The sequence below is a fragment of the Clytia hemisphaerica genome, unplaced genomic scaffold (genome assembly GCF_902728285.1).
Source record: "Clytia hemisphaerica strain Z4C2 unplaced genomic scaffold, Clytia hemisphaerica genome assembly, whole genome shotgun sequence".
In the NCBI taxonomy this organism is placed as follows: Eukaryota; Metazoa; Cnidaria; class Hydrozoa; order Leptothecata; family Clytiidae; genus Clytia; species Clytia hemisphaerica.
In genome coordinates, this window is record NW_027103671.1 from 536,498 (window position 1) to 556,118 (window position 19,621).

Here is a 19,621-nt window from a genome sequence, read left to right on the forward strand (position 1 = left end):
GTTTCCCCGACACGTTTCCCCGACAGACAATTCCCCGACGGACGTTTCCCCGACCGGACATTTCGCCGACGGACTTTTCACCGAACGGACGTTTCCCCGACTATGACCGGACATTTCCCCGTTAAGAATGTTAAGAATATTTTTAGGCTTATATCTGAAAAAGTTAAGAAAACCCGAAAGCTTCAAAAATTGTGAATGTTCTTATAAAAACAAAATGTGCATGTAAACCCACAAATATTCAATTATCATACCACTCTCGATCGCCATGAATGAATTTGAGATAAAATTTCCTCCACATTCTTGTTCCTTACTCTGAGGTTTTTGGAAGACCAAACCAAACCATTATTTATCTTCTGATTGAACTGAATAAACTCAAATAACAAAATCTTAAACAATGAAAAAGTCTATTGTTCCCCCTCTACTCCATCTAACTTTGTAAAAATCCCCATCCGAACGCTCAACAGGCATATTAAGCAATAATATTTGTCTTCACACGGTACCGCTAATATAATCAACAATTTTTTCTTTCCTCACAAATCCTTAATACCGTTAGATAAGGTATACTAGAATTCCTGGCATCTCGATATTTGACTCATCATTATCTAGCTTGACTTGTCTGGTTACTTTTTTATTGCTTTCTGATGATCATGATAAAATGTGCAGTAGCATAGACAATGACAATGACAATGGAGGCGTTAAATTTGTGTAGGAGAGCAGATTTTTAAGACACAGTAGTTATCTTTTTATATTATGAATAGATAATTACAGTGTAATAAAAATCTGCTCTCCTACACAAATTTTGCGCCCCTCCTGTCTATGCTACTAAGTGTAAGTGTCATGTCACCTGACACAGAACGTTAAAGCAACGTTCATAAGACGTCTATAACGTCCTTATAACGTCCATATGATGTCCCGGATAACATTACTGTAATACCGCTACCAGTTGTAAAGGCCATTTGTAAAATAGCCATCTTGTTAACGAGATTGCGTAACATGCTACCTACGGGTTCAAAAAGAGTTCAAGCGAACGACCGAATATCACCATAAAGGCTCTTAAAGTAGCGTATAACACCCTTCAAAATAGGGCCAACTCAAGCAATGATCATCTGTAGCAAGGTCCCTAATCACCAGTTTTAACAGGCAGCCTACCATCGACCTATTCAACATTGTACTCGCTAACATGATAGTGACAGCGAGACAATGCAGACCAAACCGATATCAACACATTTAAACCTTATTCAAAATACCGTGTCTTAGGGCCGAAAAGATAAAATTAGTCTCACTAATCATAGATGATTTGAACCTAAGGTAATCAAAGAATAAAAAGGATGAAACACAAAAAAAAAAGAATCTCTTTTACACTCAGTCGGGAACCGTAGACTATTTCGTGTTGTGATATATTTTTATTTAGAATTACGAGTTTGTTATGTCTACCATCCTGTTTCCTTTTGTGTTAAATCATGTTGTACATGTAGCATGTTCTCCAGCTCTCTGCAGAGCTGCAGACAGCCGTCCATTGATCCATGTTGTGTATATCTTTTTTTTAAGAACAAACTATAAAAGAACATAAGGCTTTGATGGCCAAAATATTAAGAACAAGTTAAGAAGGTTTGGAGATTCTAAAATTAAATTTCTTAGAAAAATGGACAAAAATACTCAAAAAGTGGTGAAAGTAAAAACATGTTAAGAACACTTTTAAGCTTACAACTCAAGTTAAGAACATAATTTTGAATGTTCTTATAGAAAATGTGTAGCGTGTTCTTCAGCTCTCTACGAGCTGCAGACATTCATTGATCCTTGTTGTGTTATTGTAAACTGTTGTGTTTTTGTCTCGATTAGATCAGCCACAAAGTATAATATTTGCCACCTCAATCAATGCTTAAAGTAGTTTGTTAAACAGCCTTTTGTTTTGAATTTTTGCACCAGCACGAGCCTATTCAGAACTACTTTCGTGCACGATCAAAACGGAGCTAGAAATTCAAGGTTCTGCGACCTAGAATGTTTCCTACTTTCCTACTATCATCCTTTGAATTGCCTCAAGACTCAAGGCTTCAAGTCTATAAATGGGACTACGCACAAGTTTAACACTTAGGGTTAGTGAAAGGCTTTGAAACGTACCAAGATTGTAGACAGGAGACCCGTCGTGTGTTTTTTTATAATTTGATGTACACAAGACGGGTTCGAGCTGTGAGTCCAATATTGGACTCACATTTTTTACAGTGGGAAATTCGAATTTAGTGCTGTCCTCACTTACTAAGATAAAAACCAAATTTCGGAAGTTGCGCTTTCTCTAAAAAAGTGTGACCAGTAAAATAATAACAAAATTTGATTGGCTATGTTTTCAACCGTTATTAAGATCTGAGAAATTCAAAATCTCAGCCCATACCATGCTATACATTTCGCCATCAGTTTATCAAAGAAGAAATCATAGCATGGATTCCCAGGCTAACCAAGATTGCTGCATTACAATATAGTAGAGTCTTTATAATTCGAACATCCACGATGAACAAAAATTTGTTCGAGTTATAGAAAATTTCGAGTTATAGAGTAAGGTTAGTTAACTGAAGGGACGAGATTGCTTGTTTGTGTTAAGGAGACATTCGAGTTATAGAGGATTGAGTCAAAAATCCAAAAAGACATTCGAGTTATAGAGTTTCGAGTTAAAAAGACAGTATTAAAAGTTGTTGTAGCGGAAACAGTTAAAAAAACAAAAACGAAATGTTTGGTTTTCCTTTATAAGAAGGAAAAGGGGTATTCATAAAGTTTGGTACAACAAATATCCTTTAAATGTTTGAATGCAATCAGTGGCGGCCTGGCAGGGGGTGCAGGGTGTGCAGTGCACCACCCAGAAAGACCTGAGAGGGGCGCCAAAAAAGCTTTTCAAGGGGGCGCCAAAATTTTTTTGATAATTGGTTGGGCGATTAGGCGCCCTTTGACACGTTTTTTTAGCGCCTTCTATAAGTGCAATGTAATTTTTTTTTTCGCCTGCGGCGCTTCGTTTTATTTTACGAATTTTTTCAAAACTACTATCAACATTGAATTGCGAAAAGTCAAAGCAAGAGAAGTGTTGTGTATCCACCAGGGGTTAAAGAGGATGCTCACCCCCCAAAATGAGAGATTGATCGAAACTGCTCACTGTGGTTTTTGTGGTCTTATGCGGACTAACTTTCTCCTTTTTTGAATATCTTTTAAGCTGTTTGACCTTTCTTACACCAAATTTTTTTGCCTGCGGCGCCAGAATTACTAAGAACCCTTATTCCTGCCAACTTTTGGAATTTTAAGGCCTTTTTCAGCCAATGATCTTTAATGGAGAGTAAAGTAACACCAGGAAATAACAAGGAAATAGATATCAAGTTATCATTACCACCACCTTCGTATAAATAAAAGTTGCTTAACTCACAGATTCCGGGCGTTACTTTCAACCAGTCACTGCTCTTTACAGTTTAATATTTTCACTTAATGGGTGGAGGGCGCAAATAAGGACAAAAATACCAGGGGCGCCAATTTCATACTTTGCACCACCAAGAAAATTAAGCCAGGCCGCTACTGAATGCAATATCTACATCAATATATTGAGAGGAAGAAATCGAACCCCAGTTTAACGGAAATTTTGATAGCAAACAAACTAATTAAAATGGGACCATTAGCAAAAGGAAGAAATTAACATATTAGATCAATACCTAGTGGATGGCACCGTTAGCAATATTCTCGAATGAATATTATGTACAAAGGAGTAATGATAATGACACAGTAATTACCAATATACAGTAATTATTAACCCTTCTTCCATAAACAGCGATGGCTTCCTTTCCTTGTTATTGACAAATTATGTATATCTGATGCGACCTTTTTCATGTCCAAGTTGTGTTTTGAAAATATATTGACAATAAAATTACCTTTTTTGGTGGTAGGGTGTATAAAGAAATTATAATTTTCCTATCCAAATTACCATTAAAACACACCGTGTGTATCATGTCACAGTGTATGGATATACACTGTGTTGACAGATCGCATATGTACTAGTATTTTTAGCGCATTCAGTGCAAAGGTAACCATGGAAATCATCCAGGATCTTGATGAAGCCCGTTTCAAATCCTCTTCAAATCCTAACCAATTAACCAACCAAAGAATCAACGGCTAGTCTTAAGGGCTACATACACTACACAATATATTGTCAGGCAATATATTGATGATATATTGCTGAATGTCGACAATATATTGAAAAGGTGCCCGCAATATATTGTCAGCTCGATTTGCAATATTCCAACAATAAAGGGGGATTGTTTACAGAAAGAAAATTCCTTTTTATAATAGAGTACCAGTTGTTTACTTCGTACATTACGGTCCGCAAACCATATTGTCGAATATTGTTCGTCAATATATTGTGTAGTCTAAGTAGCCCTTTAATAGCATGACCGTATTTTATGCCTTATTCCTGACTACTCAATCTCAGACACAATTTCAAGTTGAGAATTCGTGTTTCTATAATGGAGCAATTTATATACACATAAGAAACTTGGGAAAAATGATAACGGAGATATGGAAATCCTCATATGTTTACAAAATATTTGGTTTGAAAAATCTAATGATTTGTGGTAGCTTATAAACCGTTACTTTTCTCACGTCTCTATTTGATAGCTTTGAAGCACGTGAGGATTTTAGTCTAAGGATTTAATTTTTTGGTTGTAGGGAAAGAGGATGGTATATTTTAAGATTTCACAACCACCCTTTGTTTTAAGAGAAAATTTTAGTATTTTGCCTGTCATTTTTAAAGGGATCTCACAGCCTCGGTGGAGCTTTTACCCACAGTAGGGATGAAATTCCTTATAGGGATGATAAATTCTTACCCGCTTTCCCGCTCAAAAGTGTTCAAGGCGTCACATGATTATAAAATTTATCGAAAAAAATCATTAGTGCAATCGATTTGTTTAGCGAGGAATTTCATATACAGTTCGAATAGTATATTTGCCTGAGTTGGGTAGGCAGATCCAAGGGGAGCGCGATCTAACTTCACTTCGAATAACCGAATTATTTGAATAAGTGCAGGTTCGGAGTCTACTATATAAGTACTGTAGGACACTCTTAATTAGAAAGGGTTGACCGTTAAAATTTTCTTTTAAATTTTCATTGTTTTTTTTTTTTTTCAGTTTGTTAGTTCTGATAGTATGATATGATGCTGGGAACATGTTTGATGTAAATCTGACCAAATCTCATCAAGTGATGAAAGCTCGTTGATTTAATCCTATAAAGTACGTTTCATAACATTAATTTGCAGTTTCAAGAAGGTATACACTCATTTTTATAAGAAAGTAAATAATTGACTTTATAGCCTTACTACCGTAATTGGATTTTTGGGCACGCCTGAACTTAAGATCCATGTAAAAAAACTAAAAAACCATCAATATATTTCCTATTTCCTCAATGGAAATGTCACTAAAGATACCAAAGGCGATTCAAAAACGACCATTCGTGCAGCCCAAAATTAGGCCTTTGAAATCGGAACCTTACAATGCAGAGAAAATTTTGCAAAGTTTGAGCAAGTTTGTGGTACGACGCATTTTCTTGAAAATTTTCCGCAAAAATATGGTCAGATTTTCGAAATTTGGCACCCTTAGAGTGCAATTTTTCTCATATTTGCTGATTTTGACCCTTACAGTGCCCTTTGGGAAGCTTAAAAAATATACCCTTAACCTTAAGGACCGCACGTATGGTAGGTCATTTACCTTGAGTGCTCCCCCCCCGGGCATTAGCAAACTTACTCCAATTAAGGAAATCTTAAAATCGACGCATCTACTCTCTATAGTGCAATGTCCAAAATATTTTGAATATTTTTAACTCAAAGTTTTCTATATAGTCTAGTATAATTTTCTATAGTCTCTTTAAACCGTACACGCGTGGAAAACCCAAATTTGTTCAAGTTAAGGAAATTTCAAGTTATAAAGAAAGGTTTCTCAGAAGCCATTGTTAAATAAAAGGAACCATAACTTTTGTTAGAGTTAAGGAGACATTCGAGTTATAGAGGTTCGAGCTAAAGAGTCTCCACTGTACAACTTTTTTTCTAATAAATAACCTATGAATATAGTCTAGCTTTGATAGGGGTATCAATAGTCGAAAAGCCTCTGGAAATGCTATTAGCACATTATTGTCAGGTCGCGTATTACACTCAATCATAATATGCCCCTCACGACAAAATCAAATTTGTCATAACAGCAGATAACATATAGCCAAAACAAATTTGAACCTTAGGTTTAATCATGTTATCTCATCCTTAAAAAGTGAAGATTTATTATCTGCTACAAGTTATTTTGAATAACGATTTTAATGACATGGTTTGGGCTAAATGGTAAAAGACTTAATGAAAGCCTCTCAATAAATTTCGGTCCATGGTGTTTCTTAAAAGACTGCTCCCCGTAATTCCAAGACTTAGATCCTCTTTTTCAAGTCCCAGTCCCTACAAAAAATCACAGCCACCGTAAATTCAAAGCAAAAATACCTGAAAGCAAACTGGAAACAATAGCTTGTAGTATTCAAAATCTCTTTTTACCCAAATTCATTTCCAAGAGTAAAGGCCAAAGTCAATTTGCCACTAAAAGTTTTCAACTCAAAACCGAAAAAATAAAACAGAGCGATCCGATATGTACAAAGTAGCTCAAGAATGGTAGCTTAAGAATCCCAATCCATAACATTTGGTCGAATATCACATTCTCTCCCAGGATTTGTCACCTCTAAATATACACCCGACAATTCTAAATCTAGATTCCATAAACTTTCTTTACTTCTCCAAGTTTAATCCTTATTGAAATGACGTCATCAATTCAAACAATTCAGAATGGTAATCTTCAAAGAAAAAGCGACTTTTATCTTTTTCTTCATTTCAAATTCCAGAGACGTTTGAATATCTGAAAATAGCCTGCTCAAATCTTGACAATATTATGATATCTTGGTTCTCGACCAAGGATGGCATCATACGCTCGAACTATTTTTTCCCACCAAATAGTTAACTCGAACCCGGAGGTATAGTCTTCCGTTTTAGTGGATCAGTAACCGCAGGAAAATATATAAGCGTATAGTCAGGGCGTTAGGGCGTCAGGGCGCCATTGCTTACTCCACTCGAATTTATCACGCCTCCTAAACTATTTCCTTTTTAAGTGATCTTGTGTAGACGATAGGACCGTCTACCGTTGGTATTATTTCGTCCGAAAGTGCCTTCAGTCGAGATCTTAGAGAAGTTAACCCAGATGGTATGCAAAGATATTTCAACATTGAATGCCAGTGATAAGTTAGGATACTTAGACTTAGTGTGAAGACGAACGAGATTATTTCCCGCATGTAGGTTCAACCCTGCTATGCGTGCCGTGGCCAAAAGCCCTACCTTTATACAATATTTTTTTAGACGGTCAGAGATGATACCACTAGGCTGAACTAGTTACGAAAAATTCAATACACCTTTTCGACCGTAGCTGCCAATTGCCACGCGGGCATTTTTTGTCCGCTTTATCCCACTAAAACCGTCACAGTCCTTTTTTGACACATTTTTCTATGGGTGCGAAAAAAGGACGACGGTTTTAGTGGGATAAAAATGCCCGCGTGGCAATTGGCGGCTACGGTCGAAAAGGTGTATTGATTATTTATAATTATCGAAAGTGATTTCCAATAATGACGTAATAAAGATCTGATAATCATTACAAAGAGTAACCTGCGGATGTCGCTCCTCTTCATTGAGCATATCTTTCAGATTTCCTCAGATTAACTAGTTTGGTAAACTCAAGATCTATTATATGTAATCGAAACACTTTGATTTTCTTTCTTACTTCAAAATCTTTTTCATTGTTAATCTTCGTTGTGCTGCTCTCTTAACCACGATCCCTTTAGGAGTTCAGCGTATTTCTTCATTTTTAGACAATTCAAGCTCGTGCGAGAATTACATAATATTCTACTTCATTTAATTAGGTTTCCCGATTTTTGAGGGGTTCAATTTCTTCTACTACTTGAAGTCTTCATGGAACATTCTTTAGCTTTTTGATCCTGAGATCCTACGATCCTCTTTTTTCCAAATATTTATGCGACCGTAGCATGAAGGTAGAGTATCCTAGCTACGGTGCACAAAGTTGTGGGTTCGATCCCCTATCGGGTCACACCAAAGATTCCGAAAATGGTACTTGATTCTTCTCTGCTTGATGCTCAGCAACTAAAAAGACGGATCAAGGATAAGTGGAGAAATCCAGGGGAAAGGAGTGGCGCCCTCCCCTACCTTCAGGTAGACAGCTAGAGAAAAGGGAGCCTTCGGGTCGCCCTCGACTGTGGTTGCAAACTTACTTACTTACTTACTAAATATCATGGCCAGCATTGTAGATTCAGTGTCAAATGATACATGTGTGTAGCCTGTACTAATGAATGTTGAGTATATGCAGATCAGAGTTTTGACACCAAGAAAGACTAAATTTTGGCGAGGAGGTGACCGTTAATATAAAGACGATTTTGGATAAATTTCCTACCCTTAGTAGAGAAGCTTTTCTATTTTTGCGGTTTTTGCACCCAGTTTTACTTAAGTGCCCCCTCCCCCCAACAACGAAGACTAATTCTATTCATATACTTCATTACAATATACTGGGTTCTGACACAATCAAAACCAAAGACAATATAAGAGATCCTAGATCCATCAAACCAAATAGGCCACACTCCACTGAAACTAAAACTAAATTTCTGAATATTGAAAACCAAACATGAAGTTAAATCAGGTCCTCCCTAAATACGCCGCCTACCATTTTTCGAATCTCTTACCATGGTACCTAAACAAAAACCTTACATTAAAACTTATCTCTCCAAAATGATCAGCTTTTCACATCCTATACAACAATTTTCAAATAAGAATCAACCCTCGCTTTTACATCACCAAACCCCATTAAACGCAGTTTGAGCACACTCTATGGTAACCTTGTTTTCTTGAATTCCTACCGTCTGAGTCCTTATATAACTTGACTAAGTCTTTGATAAAAAATCAACAACATGTCTACTCCAATTTTAATAAGGCATGCGTCTATTGCTTTCTAGTTTAGCCGCCTCTTTTCCTCTCTATCTTGACGTTAAGACCTCCATTTAGTACAAAATTTCCTTTAATATTTTTACTATACTACATACGCTCGTCAAAAAGGAACATTTTCTCCTGTATCAGTCACTTCTATTTGTAAATGGACTTCGCTATATCGTAAACAAGTTGATGTAACTTGGTAAGTATAGCAACATAACGTCATAGGCATTCAGCATTGTCACTGTAGAGGCTGTCCACTAATAACACATCGAACCCAAATAACACATAACGTTGTTTTAAGGTTCATCTAGCGTAGTAGCGACAACGTTGAAACAGCGTTGTGTGCCAGCTGAGAGGTGAAAAACTAAAAAACTTTTAAGTACAACAAAGAAAGAAACAAAAACAACTTTAGGAACCATAGAATCAGTCTAAAAGGCACCATAAATCCCAGCTCCGAGTATAGTGTTTGATTAATAGGTGACTGTACCAGATGAATGCGAACCTTCTGCATCTGCTGATTTTGATCAGCCAACACTCTGTCTAGTCTTATTCGAAGCGACCATAGTATAGTGCAAAGGTAGAGCATCTGGCTACGGTACACATGATTGTGGGTTCAATCCCCGACCGTGTCAAACTTCTCATTTAATGGCACTTGATTACCCCTACTTGATGCTCAGCAATCAAGAGAGGGATTAAGGTTACGAGGAGTAATCCAGGGAAAATAGAGAGTAGCGCCTTTCCCTTCCCCTTCGGGTAAGATAGCTATCGAAAGAAAAGCATTCGGTTCACCTCTGACTGCGGTCGCGGACTGACTTACTATACTTAGTAATTGCCTCAAATGAAAAGCCAACGAACATTAAAATAATGATAGGTTGAATTTATCAATCTTTAAATAAAAGAAGATCTTCAATTAATAACCTACCTTGCCATGTGACCTTGTCGAATATAATACTCGTGGAAAATCACCACCACCATTATTGGAATTGACTCTGGGTGATGATTTAGACAGTTTCTTACGAAAGAATTTACCAAGCTTGTTAGAACTGCCACGTTCTTTACTGTTGTTACCAAGAAAATGATGGTTGGTTGAATTTCCAACACCGAAAACAATGTTCAACGAATGAGCTTTACTCAACGGCATCTCTTCCTTTCTCTGAGAGGACTTTGACGGTTTATTTGAAGTTCTTGATCAAATTCGACATCCTTTCCGTAAATTTGAATTTTTATTTTTGCTTTATTCTAAACTTTTAAAATCAAAATGTTTCTTTCGTTAAATGATATTTCAACAACGTCAAGATTTTCCTGGTCACTTGCCAAAGAACGACCTTTTCTTAACTTTACACTCAGATGCTTAATAAACGCCTCTCTCCCTCGATACTTTTAGTTTCATTCTATTTTGATAACCTAGCCTAAACCTCTCCCGGTACTTGAAGCTCCCCCGTTTATTATAATTTGAAAAGATTTCCAGACAACGTTCATCCCAGCCTGTGCTTAATCTTACCCTAACCGTTGAGAACATCATGATATTACAGGAGGGCTTTCGAACTCATCAGGGCAGACTCATCAGGCTATATCACCATCTATCCAATAGTCTAGCCAAAAATATAGTTTCCAAAAAAAATGTACTGCGTGTCAAAAACGAGAGCAGTTTTCTATAAAGTTTATCATTTACCAAACTAACAAGATAAAACAGTTTTACCCTTCTATTCACAAAAACAAGACAAAGATCGACTCTCATAGTTTTCGTATCAAAAAAATGAAGAGACGAGAGATTGAGTGAACCCCAAAGTTTCAGTTATCGCGTTTTCAGATTATCTCTACTTAAGCTCTCGTCAACAAGGTTGTGTACTATACTAAATATAAAGTAAAATAGGGGAAGAAAATTAAATGATTAAGAAAATTGAGAATCTCGAGAGATAGCGAGACAGAAAATAGAATACAAAATTTCTTAAATAGAGCTAATTTGAAAAGCTTATGTTTTTAAATTTAGTTAGCGATCATACTCGATAAATCAAATGATTTTGATTAGGTTGGTAAGAGATATGACGCCTCCCTAGTAGCTAACTAATTTCCCGGAATAAAAATTATATTCACTTTTCACAGTTTCGCAATTTTTGTATCACTCCTGTACATCGTTTTTTAAGAAAGTACTCTATAAAAATACCCCAAATGAAATTGGCCTAACAATTCAGAAACTTCTTTTCGCCAACCCAAGCTTTTAACAGACATGAAACTCCTAATTTAAACTAAAATTCGAACATTGTTCCTGTAAATCTGTAGATATCGGGACACTGCAGACCCGAATTTTGCTCTCCTAAAGTATTCTTTAGATATTCTTAGTCATCTTGAATTTTTCCCGGCATCCTCTAAGATGTCGATATTAATCTTTTGACAAACATGCGACTCCTAATTTAACAATGAAATTTCGAATTTGAGAAAGTTTTCAAAAAACTAATTTCGAATAATTCCAAATGATTCGAAATTAGTTTTTTGAAAACTTTCTCAAATTCTTTTTGGTATATTTTAGAGGTAAAGTATAAAAATTGTCTAAGAATGTCTAAATTTTCCCCAAAACTGATTATAGACTGGCCAAATATTTGAATGCCAATAACATAATTGAAAAATTTCTCACTCTACTCTACTCCCCTCCAACCAGATGAACGAATTTGGAAATTAAACTAAAGACTACTTTAAGAGATTACCATTCGGGTCTGCAGTGTCACTTATCTAAAATTATTGGAACATTGAAACTCGAGCTGTTGATATGATCAAAATATTTAATCGGAGAATTGACCAAATCAAAGAAGATTCTTCGTCTCAAATACCCAATAATAAAAGTAAATTCCTTTAAATATGACATGGGCTCAGAAAAAACAAGGGGTTTTTGTTAAAAGTTCCTAGTAAATTCCTCTCACAATTCACCAATCCTACGTTCTCAAGTGCAGGTATTAAAGAACTTTCAAACAACCAAAATACCAACCATTAAGAAACCAACTTTCACATAAACTTTACAAAAAAATAAATAACATCAAAACAAGATTTTCTACCACGAGGAGTCGAATTTTCTCATCATCTGATTGTAATAAACTCATGTCACCATTTCGAATTAAGATTAATCAAACGCCAGGGGTAACAGTCCTATGATGTCATCCCTTTCTGATCTTTTAGTCTCTTTTTTTATAAAAGGTATATTTTAATGTGCTTGACCATTCATTCCATAATTAAGAAGCCGCCATTTTGAATTTGTACAAGTATCTACTGATCTCGAACTTCTAATCTACTGGATCGGGCTTCATTTCAAAACGTAGATCTGCGTGTCTCACAGCCATGGTGGAACTTTTTTCCTCAGTGGGGATAAAAATTCCTATTGAAATCCCGATGGGATATAAATCCTATTGTTCAAAGGTTAAACAATTCAGTGGGGATGGTTTTGGAGTGCAATTTTTAAACATTTAATTTCGAATGGGGATGAAATTTAAGTCAATTTCCCAGTGGGACTAAAATTTGATGGTATTTTCCTACCGGGCACGAAATTGTTTCCAGATTTTCCAGTGGCGCTGGGGTCTCAGTGTTTCTGTGACACAGGGGTGTTAAAAAAAAAATGGTCGCGGACATGTTATTTTCATTTCCGGTTGAAAACCATGGGATCCGAATAGTTAAGATCCGAAGCGTTCGAGAACTGACTTAAAACAGGACATAATTGGGGACTAGTTGGCTCGAAATTGGGAACATTCACCCTAGAATACTGTAAGCAGATAGTCTTATCTATATATTGGGTATTTAATAATATCTGTGGAGAAATCTACTCTAAATTCGATGTTTCGTTCGAGAGCTATTATCACTTTCGACCACGAGGGCAGGAAACAACTTCTCACAATAATCTTGTATTAAACGCAAGTCAAAGGCAAGTCATTCAAGAAAACTTTAGTGTAGTTAATAATTATCTTTCAACTAGACGCCTTCGTCAAAGCGTCAAAAGAAGGAAGCTGAGTCTTTTAGAGTTTAAAGAAATTATCAAAGACTATCAGAAAAATGAATGACAAGGAAGGGAAAATCCACTCACGTGGTTTTATAAATTACAATTTAATTAAATATTTTAGTTGTAGTAGATCTTCACGAGTTTCTACTTCCGAGTTCAGGACTGACAATTGAGAAAATAATAATTGATTCGAGGTCTTGATAAGTACTTTCCTACTACTTTACTTCAAAAACACGTGCATTGCTTTAAAAATGTCGCGTCACATCGATCCCCCTTAGAAACAACTTGACAGGTAATTTCACATGGATAAGACTAGTTTCGTATACCCCAGCTTCTATATAACGTTGTTTGATGTTATAAATCTCAGATTGATGTTGTTTTGACCTTTTGGACGTCTCCAAGAAAATGCGAAGCGAAATATGGGGAAGTATGTCTGTCTGTCTGTCTGTCTGTCTGTCTGTCTTTTATGTTAACTAAAGGCGACATGTTAACTCTTTTCAGGTGAATCAAAAAAATAAAGAAAAGGAAGAAACAAACTTACAGTTGGAAGGTGTAGCCCAAGGACAGCTTTCTTATACCATTCCATGTATAACCATCTGACAGCAGATTTCCTCAAATAAGACATCACTTTTTGGCAATGGCGACAAAAATCTTCATTTTCATCTTCATCGTTTTCGTCGTCCCATTTCCCATCATTCAGTTCTTCAATCCCATGATTCTCTGATGTAGTTGAACTACTTTCGCTTTCGTTTTCGTAATGCGTTGATGCTTTGCGAAGTTCTTCTTCGAATTGCTGTTCTTGTTCTTGTCGAGTAATTTCTTCGCACATGTTTGTTTTGTTTTGTTTTCTTGTTTTCTTTAGTTTTTATCTTTTTTCATGTCACTGATTTAAAATCTAAAAACCAGAGAAAATCATTACGTTATAACAAACTATATAAGAACATATGGCAGACAAAACAAAGACTTGTTTCCAGTTTCTGTCTTAATATAAAGCATACAAATCATAGTGCATTACGATTCTGTCGTACTTCCGATAATGCTATTGTACATGTTTTCTTATAAGAACATCCAAAATTTTTAAAGACTTCAGATATTCTTAACTATTTGAGTTTTAAGCCCAAAATGTTCTTATTATGTTCTTATTTTCACCATTTTGTGAGTATTTTAGTCAATTTTCCTAAGAAATTGAGTGTTTTCATCATCATCATCATCATCTTTCGACCGCGGTCGAGATGATGGATTCCACCCTCTGGCGCCAAGAATCGCGGTCGCGCATGGCAGTCTCCAGGTCACTATAATGAAGTCCAGTGTCCCTGCTAACTGCGTCAGTAAAAGTTAACTTTCTCGATCTTTGAACCAGCCGCTTGGGTTTCCAGAGTAAGAGAGAGGAGATGACTTCTGTGGATGCACGAAGGCAATGACCAGCAAACTGAACACGTCTAGCCTTTAAGATGTTTGAGATAGGCTTAATCGAACCATAGATGGTGTTTTTAGTGGGATGATCGCGCCAGGAAAGATTTTTAACTCTTCTTAGAAGGTGTGTGTATGTTCCATCGAGTTGTTTTTCTAATTTACGTGTGAAGGACCACGTTTCCGAACCATAAAGAAGGATAGGTTCTATGGTGGATTTAAAAACTTTAATCTTAAGGTTAGAGTCAAGAAGAGAAGATGTCCAAATTTTGTGTAGTTTGTTACACGCACTCCAGGCAAGTGCTTTGCGAATCTTAAAATCTTTTTCAGATGACGAAATATAGGAGCCTAAGTATTTGTAATCGTCAACTTTCTTTAATTTGATTCCTGCAACAGTTCTGATACTTTCGGAAGGATCAATGGGATTGAGACTGAAAAACTCGGTTTTTGATTCGTTAAGATGTAAGCCTATGGAATTTGCAGCCGATTCTAGTGCATTTAGTAATTTTTGAGCGTCTGAAAGCTTAGAACTGGTTAGAGCTATATCATCAGCAAAGTCTGTATCAGTGAGATAAGTCGCTGGACTACGAGGCCCAAGTTTATGTTCAAGTAGAAAACCACATTGTGAGATTTTATCAACAGAAACACGCATGATGTAATCTACAACTAAAATAAAAAGAAACGGGGCGAGGGTATCACCTTGCAAGATACCTGCTAAGATGGGAAAAGTATCAGTCTCGCCGTCTGTTGTCTGGATAGAAGATTTGGTGTCTGTATAAAGAAGCTTGATGGCATTAATGATTTTCAAGGGAATGCCATATAGTGAGAGGATATCAAACATTTTATCTCGATCAACTGAATCGAAAGCTTTTTTAAAGTCAACAAATACAAGTATAGCGTCGAGATTGAAATTCCTGGCTTCTTCAAGTATGCGACGAAGGGATAGGATTTGTGTTAGTGTGGAGCGCCCACTACGAAAACCATTTTGGTTTTTACGAAGAATGGGTTCGACTTTAGACCTAATCCTATTGAGTAAAAGTTTGTTGTAAATCTTGGCCGCTATTGGAAGAAGAGATATACCACGATAGTTAGTAGCAAGAGTGAGGTCTCCCTTTTTCGGAACAGGAATGATATGAGATTTTAGCCAATGATTTGTGCAAACATTTTCTTCGAACGCGATATTACAGAGATTAAGAAGGAAACTGTGGAAGTTTTCGTCTTTCCAGATAATAGGTGGAATGTTATCTGGACCGAAAGCTTTACAAGATTTAGTTTGGGAAAGGACCTTTGTTAATTCTTTTAAAGTGAAAGGAGAAAGAGGAATGTCCAAAGGCGGAGATATTTGTTCCCTGGGTAAAGAATTATTTTCAGAGAGAATTGGCTTTTTGCCAAGAAGATTTTTAAAATGATTGAGCCAATTATCTAGACGTTTCGCAGTGGATCCGCCTTTTAATTGAATGGGGGGTTTCGAATTTTTTCCACTAAGCTCTCTGACTAGGCTCCATGCATTTCGATGAGAGTTATGCGAGAAGCATTCAGACATGGAGTTTATCTTGCCGTTTATAAAGGATATTTCGGCTTCTAGGTAGGCCTCGTCAAGTTTAGCTTTACAAGAATCTAAATTTGCCTTTCGCCTGCGCGTAGGGACATTGTTGTAGAGAGATGCTGCAAGTTTGAGATTTTCTCTTGCTGCAATGACAGACGGGATGTCTTTCGAGTTTGAGATGTTTTCTTTTCTTTTCCTAGGAAGCTGCTCGAGAGCTATTTTTTCAGTGGTTTCAATCAAACTGGAATAAGCATCTTCAATGTTGTCTTTATTTAGATCCTCAATGAAAAGATGAGAAAAGCGGTTATATACTTCGACAGTAAATCTGTTACGGATTTCAGGATTGAGAGAGGATTCCTTCCAATCGATTTTCTTCAGAGGGTGTGGCTTCGAGTGTTTTGATGCACGAAGGCTCAATTGGATATTTGAGGAAACAATACGATGATCAGAGCTAACAGTGGAGAATGAGGAATATGCCCTGGAGTCTTTAATACTATTCCTCCATTTTTTACGAAAGAGAATATAGTCAATTTGAGCTTTATCGCCATTTGGATATTGGAATGTCCAAAGGTGATTGGCACATTTCATGAAATAGTTATTTGAGGCCGTATTCATCAATCAGATCTAAGAGGTATTCGCCATTACGATTAGTGTGCTTATTAAAGGAGAAAGAGACATCGGGACATGCAAGCTTCGCATTAAAGTCACCCGCAATGCTTACGAAATTATGTCTTGGTATATCGTCGAGTACATTTTTAAGTTCCAAATAGAATTCCTCAACTTCCTCTTTGGGGGCGCTATTGTGTGGACTATAGACACAAATAACTGATAAAACTGGATTGCTTGAGAACTCAGCAATCAAAATTCTAGGCGTGATAGATTCTACCTTAATCAAGTTATTTTTAGCTTTGGAAGAAAGAAGAAGAGCTACTCCTCCCACCGTAGCATTAACAGAGTTTTTGGTTGCTGAAGATGTAATAAGTTGAAAAGTAGAGTTTGAAGAATACATAAGGTTATCAGCAGGGTGAAAAATGCGATGTTCTTGGATTGCAATCATGTCTATGGAATTTTCAGACATTGAACGCACGAGCTCGTTTATTTGTGTAGGTCCATTCAAGGTTCGAACATTGAAAGTACTAATTTTCAAGAGATTGGTACATCTCAGTAATTTGTTTTGTTTTGGGTGATCAGGTTCTTTCTTGTCAGAAGAAATCCTCCCCAAGGAACTGGGGGTGAAGATCTCTCCATCATTGGATCCCGTTATGGTATCAAAGAGAGAAAAATGATCGATAAAATCAGGGGCTTGCCCGGGGATCAAGGGCGTGTCCTGAAGGACTACCGATTGATCCCGGACCCTGGTGCTGTTTGGTGTAGAATCCATTATCTTTTCAATTGCTAAAATAGTATGTGCTGCGCAACGGCTACATACCCATTTTCCCATGGGTGGGGCAGTACTCAACTAACTCGAGAGATATCTCCTTAATTCAAGAACTAAGCAGAAGAGGGACAAAAACCAGATTAACTATTAGATGCTAACTGCCTAGTGGCCCCTATCACTCTACCTGCAACAGAGTGAGATTTAAAAACTGGTTTTCTCCAGCTGGTGTTATATCAGAGTTTTCCTTCTCTTATTTGGACTGCCTTAACTGGGCTATGAGATGTTCCAACTACACCTATGGGAAAAGTGTTGAAATAGTTTAGTTAAAATATGATACATCATTTACAGTTCTCAGTTCATTCATATATACAGGTAAAACAAAGTTATTATGTACAGGTTAACATTACGTTTTCACTAGTTTTATTAAACAGTACGATCTAACTGACTGTCTTATAAAACCCTAGTGTGTTGGCTCTGCGGGGCAAGGGCGCCAGGCTTCAAAATAGAAGCATTCCTTGAGGAAGACTTACAAGTCTTCCCGCATACCCGAGTGTTGAGTGTTTTAGAGTCTTAACTTGTTCTCAATATTTTGGCCATCGAAGCCTTATGTTCTTATATAGTTTGCTCTTACCAAAAAAGTATATTACGACTTGAAGACCTCTTAAAAATCACACTCTCTATAACCAAAAAGTACGTTGAAGTAAAAAGAGTAATCTTTTCTTCGTCGTATACACTCACACACAAATAGAACCAGTATGATCTAAAACTATGTTTTTTTGTTTGGAACACGTTTCTGGCTTTTATATCGCCTGACGTTAATGTGTATGATGTCAACATCTATTAAATGGCCCCTTACATAAATCGGAAGGTTTAAGTTTTTGATTGCTTAATTTGTCGGTAATTAATTTTCTTGGCAAATGTAACGGTCAAAGATTCTTCTTTTCTGAGTTTTTTCTATCCTTCCTTTTAAACGTTTTTTTGTTTTGGAAATTTGAAACTTGAAATGAGCTATTTAACACGTATGAGTGTTAGGGGTAGTTTGCCCTCATTTTAAAGGCTCGAAAATGACCAAAGCCTCTCTTGTAAAAAAAATTGCTAACAATTGTTGTGCCATTTTCGTCAGTAATTTACTTGAAAAGCTTCGGAAAAGGCCTATGAACGATTGACGAGAAGTCACAGAACCGCTACGGTAAACATTCTTGGATGTTTTCTTACATGGGAACAAGCATTCTTTGCCACCAGATTCTGATGGTAACTTGAATTTTTGTTAATTGTTGGCGAAAAACATGCAAATTGTCTGAATTGAATAGTTTATCTATCTTACGGTACAACTTATTGCAGCACTATCTTGTATATCTAAAATATTTATTTCAGACAAATAGGACAATTAGTAGGCAGCGAGCACCCTAACGAACAGAAAGCGCATAATATGACATCAACGTCTGATATTTTGAACACAGACCACAAATTAATTATCAAAATGAATTCATACTTCGTACAACCTCACGCGATATTTGTGCAAGAATTTCTTTAATGGAGAATAGAACTTTTCATAAATTACGTCACGAACATCACTTACCTCGTTTTGAAATTATTGCCATGGTGATTAACTCCCAGCGGATTTTATTAAAACTTTCTATTCATAAAAAAATCATTTAATGTCTCAACGGACATAATCAGCATGGAAATTGTTTGAATACGAGGCAAATGATGTTCGTGACGTAATTTATGAAAAGGTCTATTCTGGAGAAATTTTCACTCAGAAACTGCCCGATTGTTATGATTATATGACACCTTGATTAATTTTGCTTTGGCGTAGCAAACCTTTAGAGCTACCGGACAGCGCAATAGATAACAAAGAAAGTAGTCAGGACTACAGCCCTCATTCAAGGGATTTACGGGTTTCAACCGCAATTACCAGTCTTGATGCCAAAAACTGTTTGATCTGACTGGCTTATTGTTATATCAAAAGATACGACTACCTTTCTTCTTCTATGTCCTGCCTCTTTTATGTGGGCGGCCGATAAAACGTCATCGACTGTTGAGAGGGCGCAATTTGCACATCAAAATCTTCGTAACTTTTTAGACCAGAAAAACCATAATTTTTTCTGGTAAACTCCTGACAAACCTTAACCAATTTTTTTCCCATTTTAAAATTCTTTTTTGACCATCTTTTTTTTAGTCAACTTATTGCCGTTTATTTACGAAAAACATTCAATCACGGTCAATAAAAACAAACAAAGATGGTGTCTCTTCTTTCGTTTGAAAAAGCCATTTTAT

The 19,621-nt window shown here is 36.5% G+C and overlaps 2 protein-coding genes across 3 annotated transcripts in view; both read right to left on the reverse strand.

Moving 5' to 3' along the window:
• Window positions 1–13,904, reverse strand: part of LOC136803364 (uncharacterized) — a 45,202-nt gene extending 31,298 nt beyond the window's left edge. The window contains exon 1 of one of the 2 annotated variants that reach the window (XM_067060088.1): window positions 13,549–13,904. In XM_067060088.1, coding sequence (XP_066916189.1) covers window positions 13,549–13,836 — 288 coding nt within the window. In that variant the 5' untranslated portion in view covers window positions 13,837–13,904. Of the gene's footprint in view, window positions 1–9,950; window positions 10,271–13,548 lie in introns of those variants that run through there. The other variant, XM_067060089.1, reaches the window with a different exon arrangement.
• A 2,654-nt stretch (window positions 13,905–16,558) lies between these two features.
• Window positions 16,559–17,344, reverse strand: LOC136803392 (craniofacial development protein 2-like). The gene has a single exon (XM_067060113.1). The coding sequence runs from the start codon at window positions 17,342–17,344 to the stop codon at window positions 16,559–16,561; it is 786 nt and encodes a 261-aa protein (XP_066916214.1).
• Window positions 17,345–19,621: the final 2,277 nt, after the last annotated feature.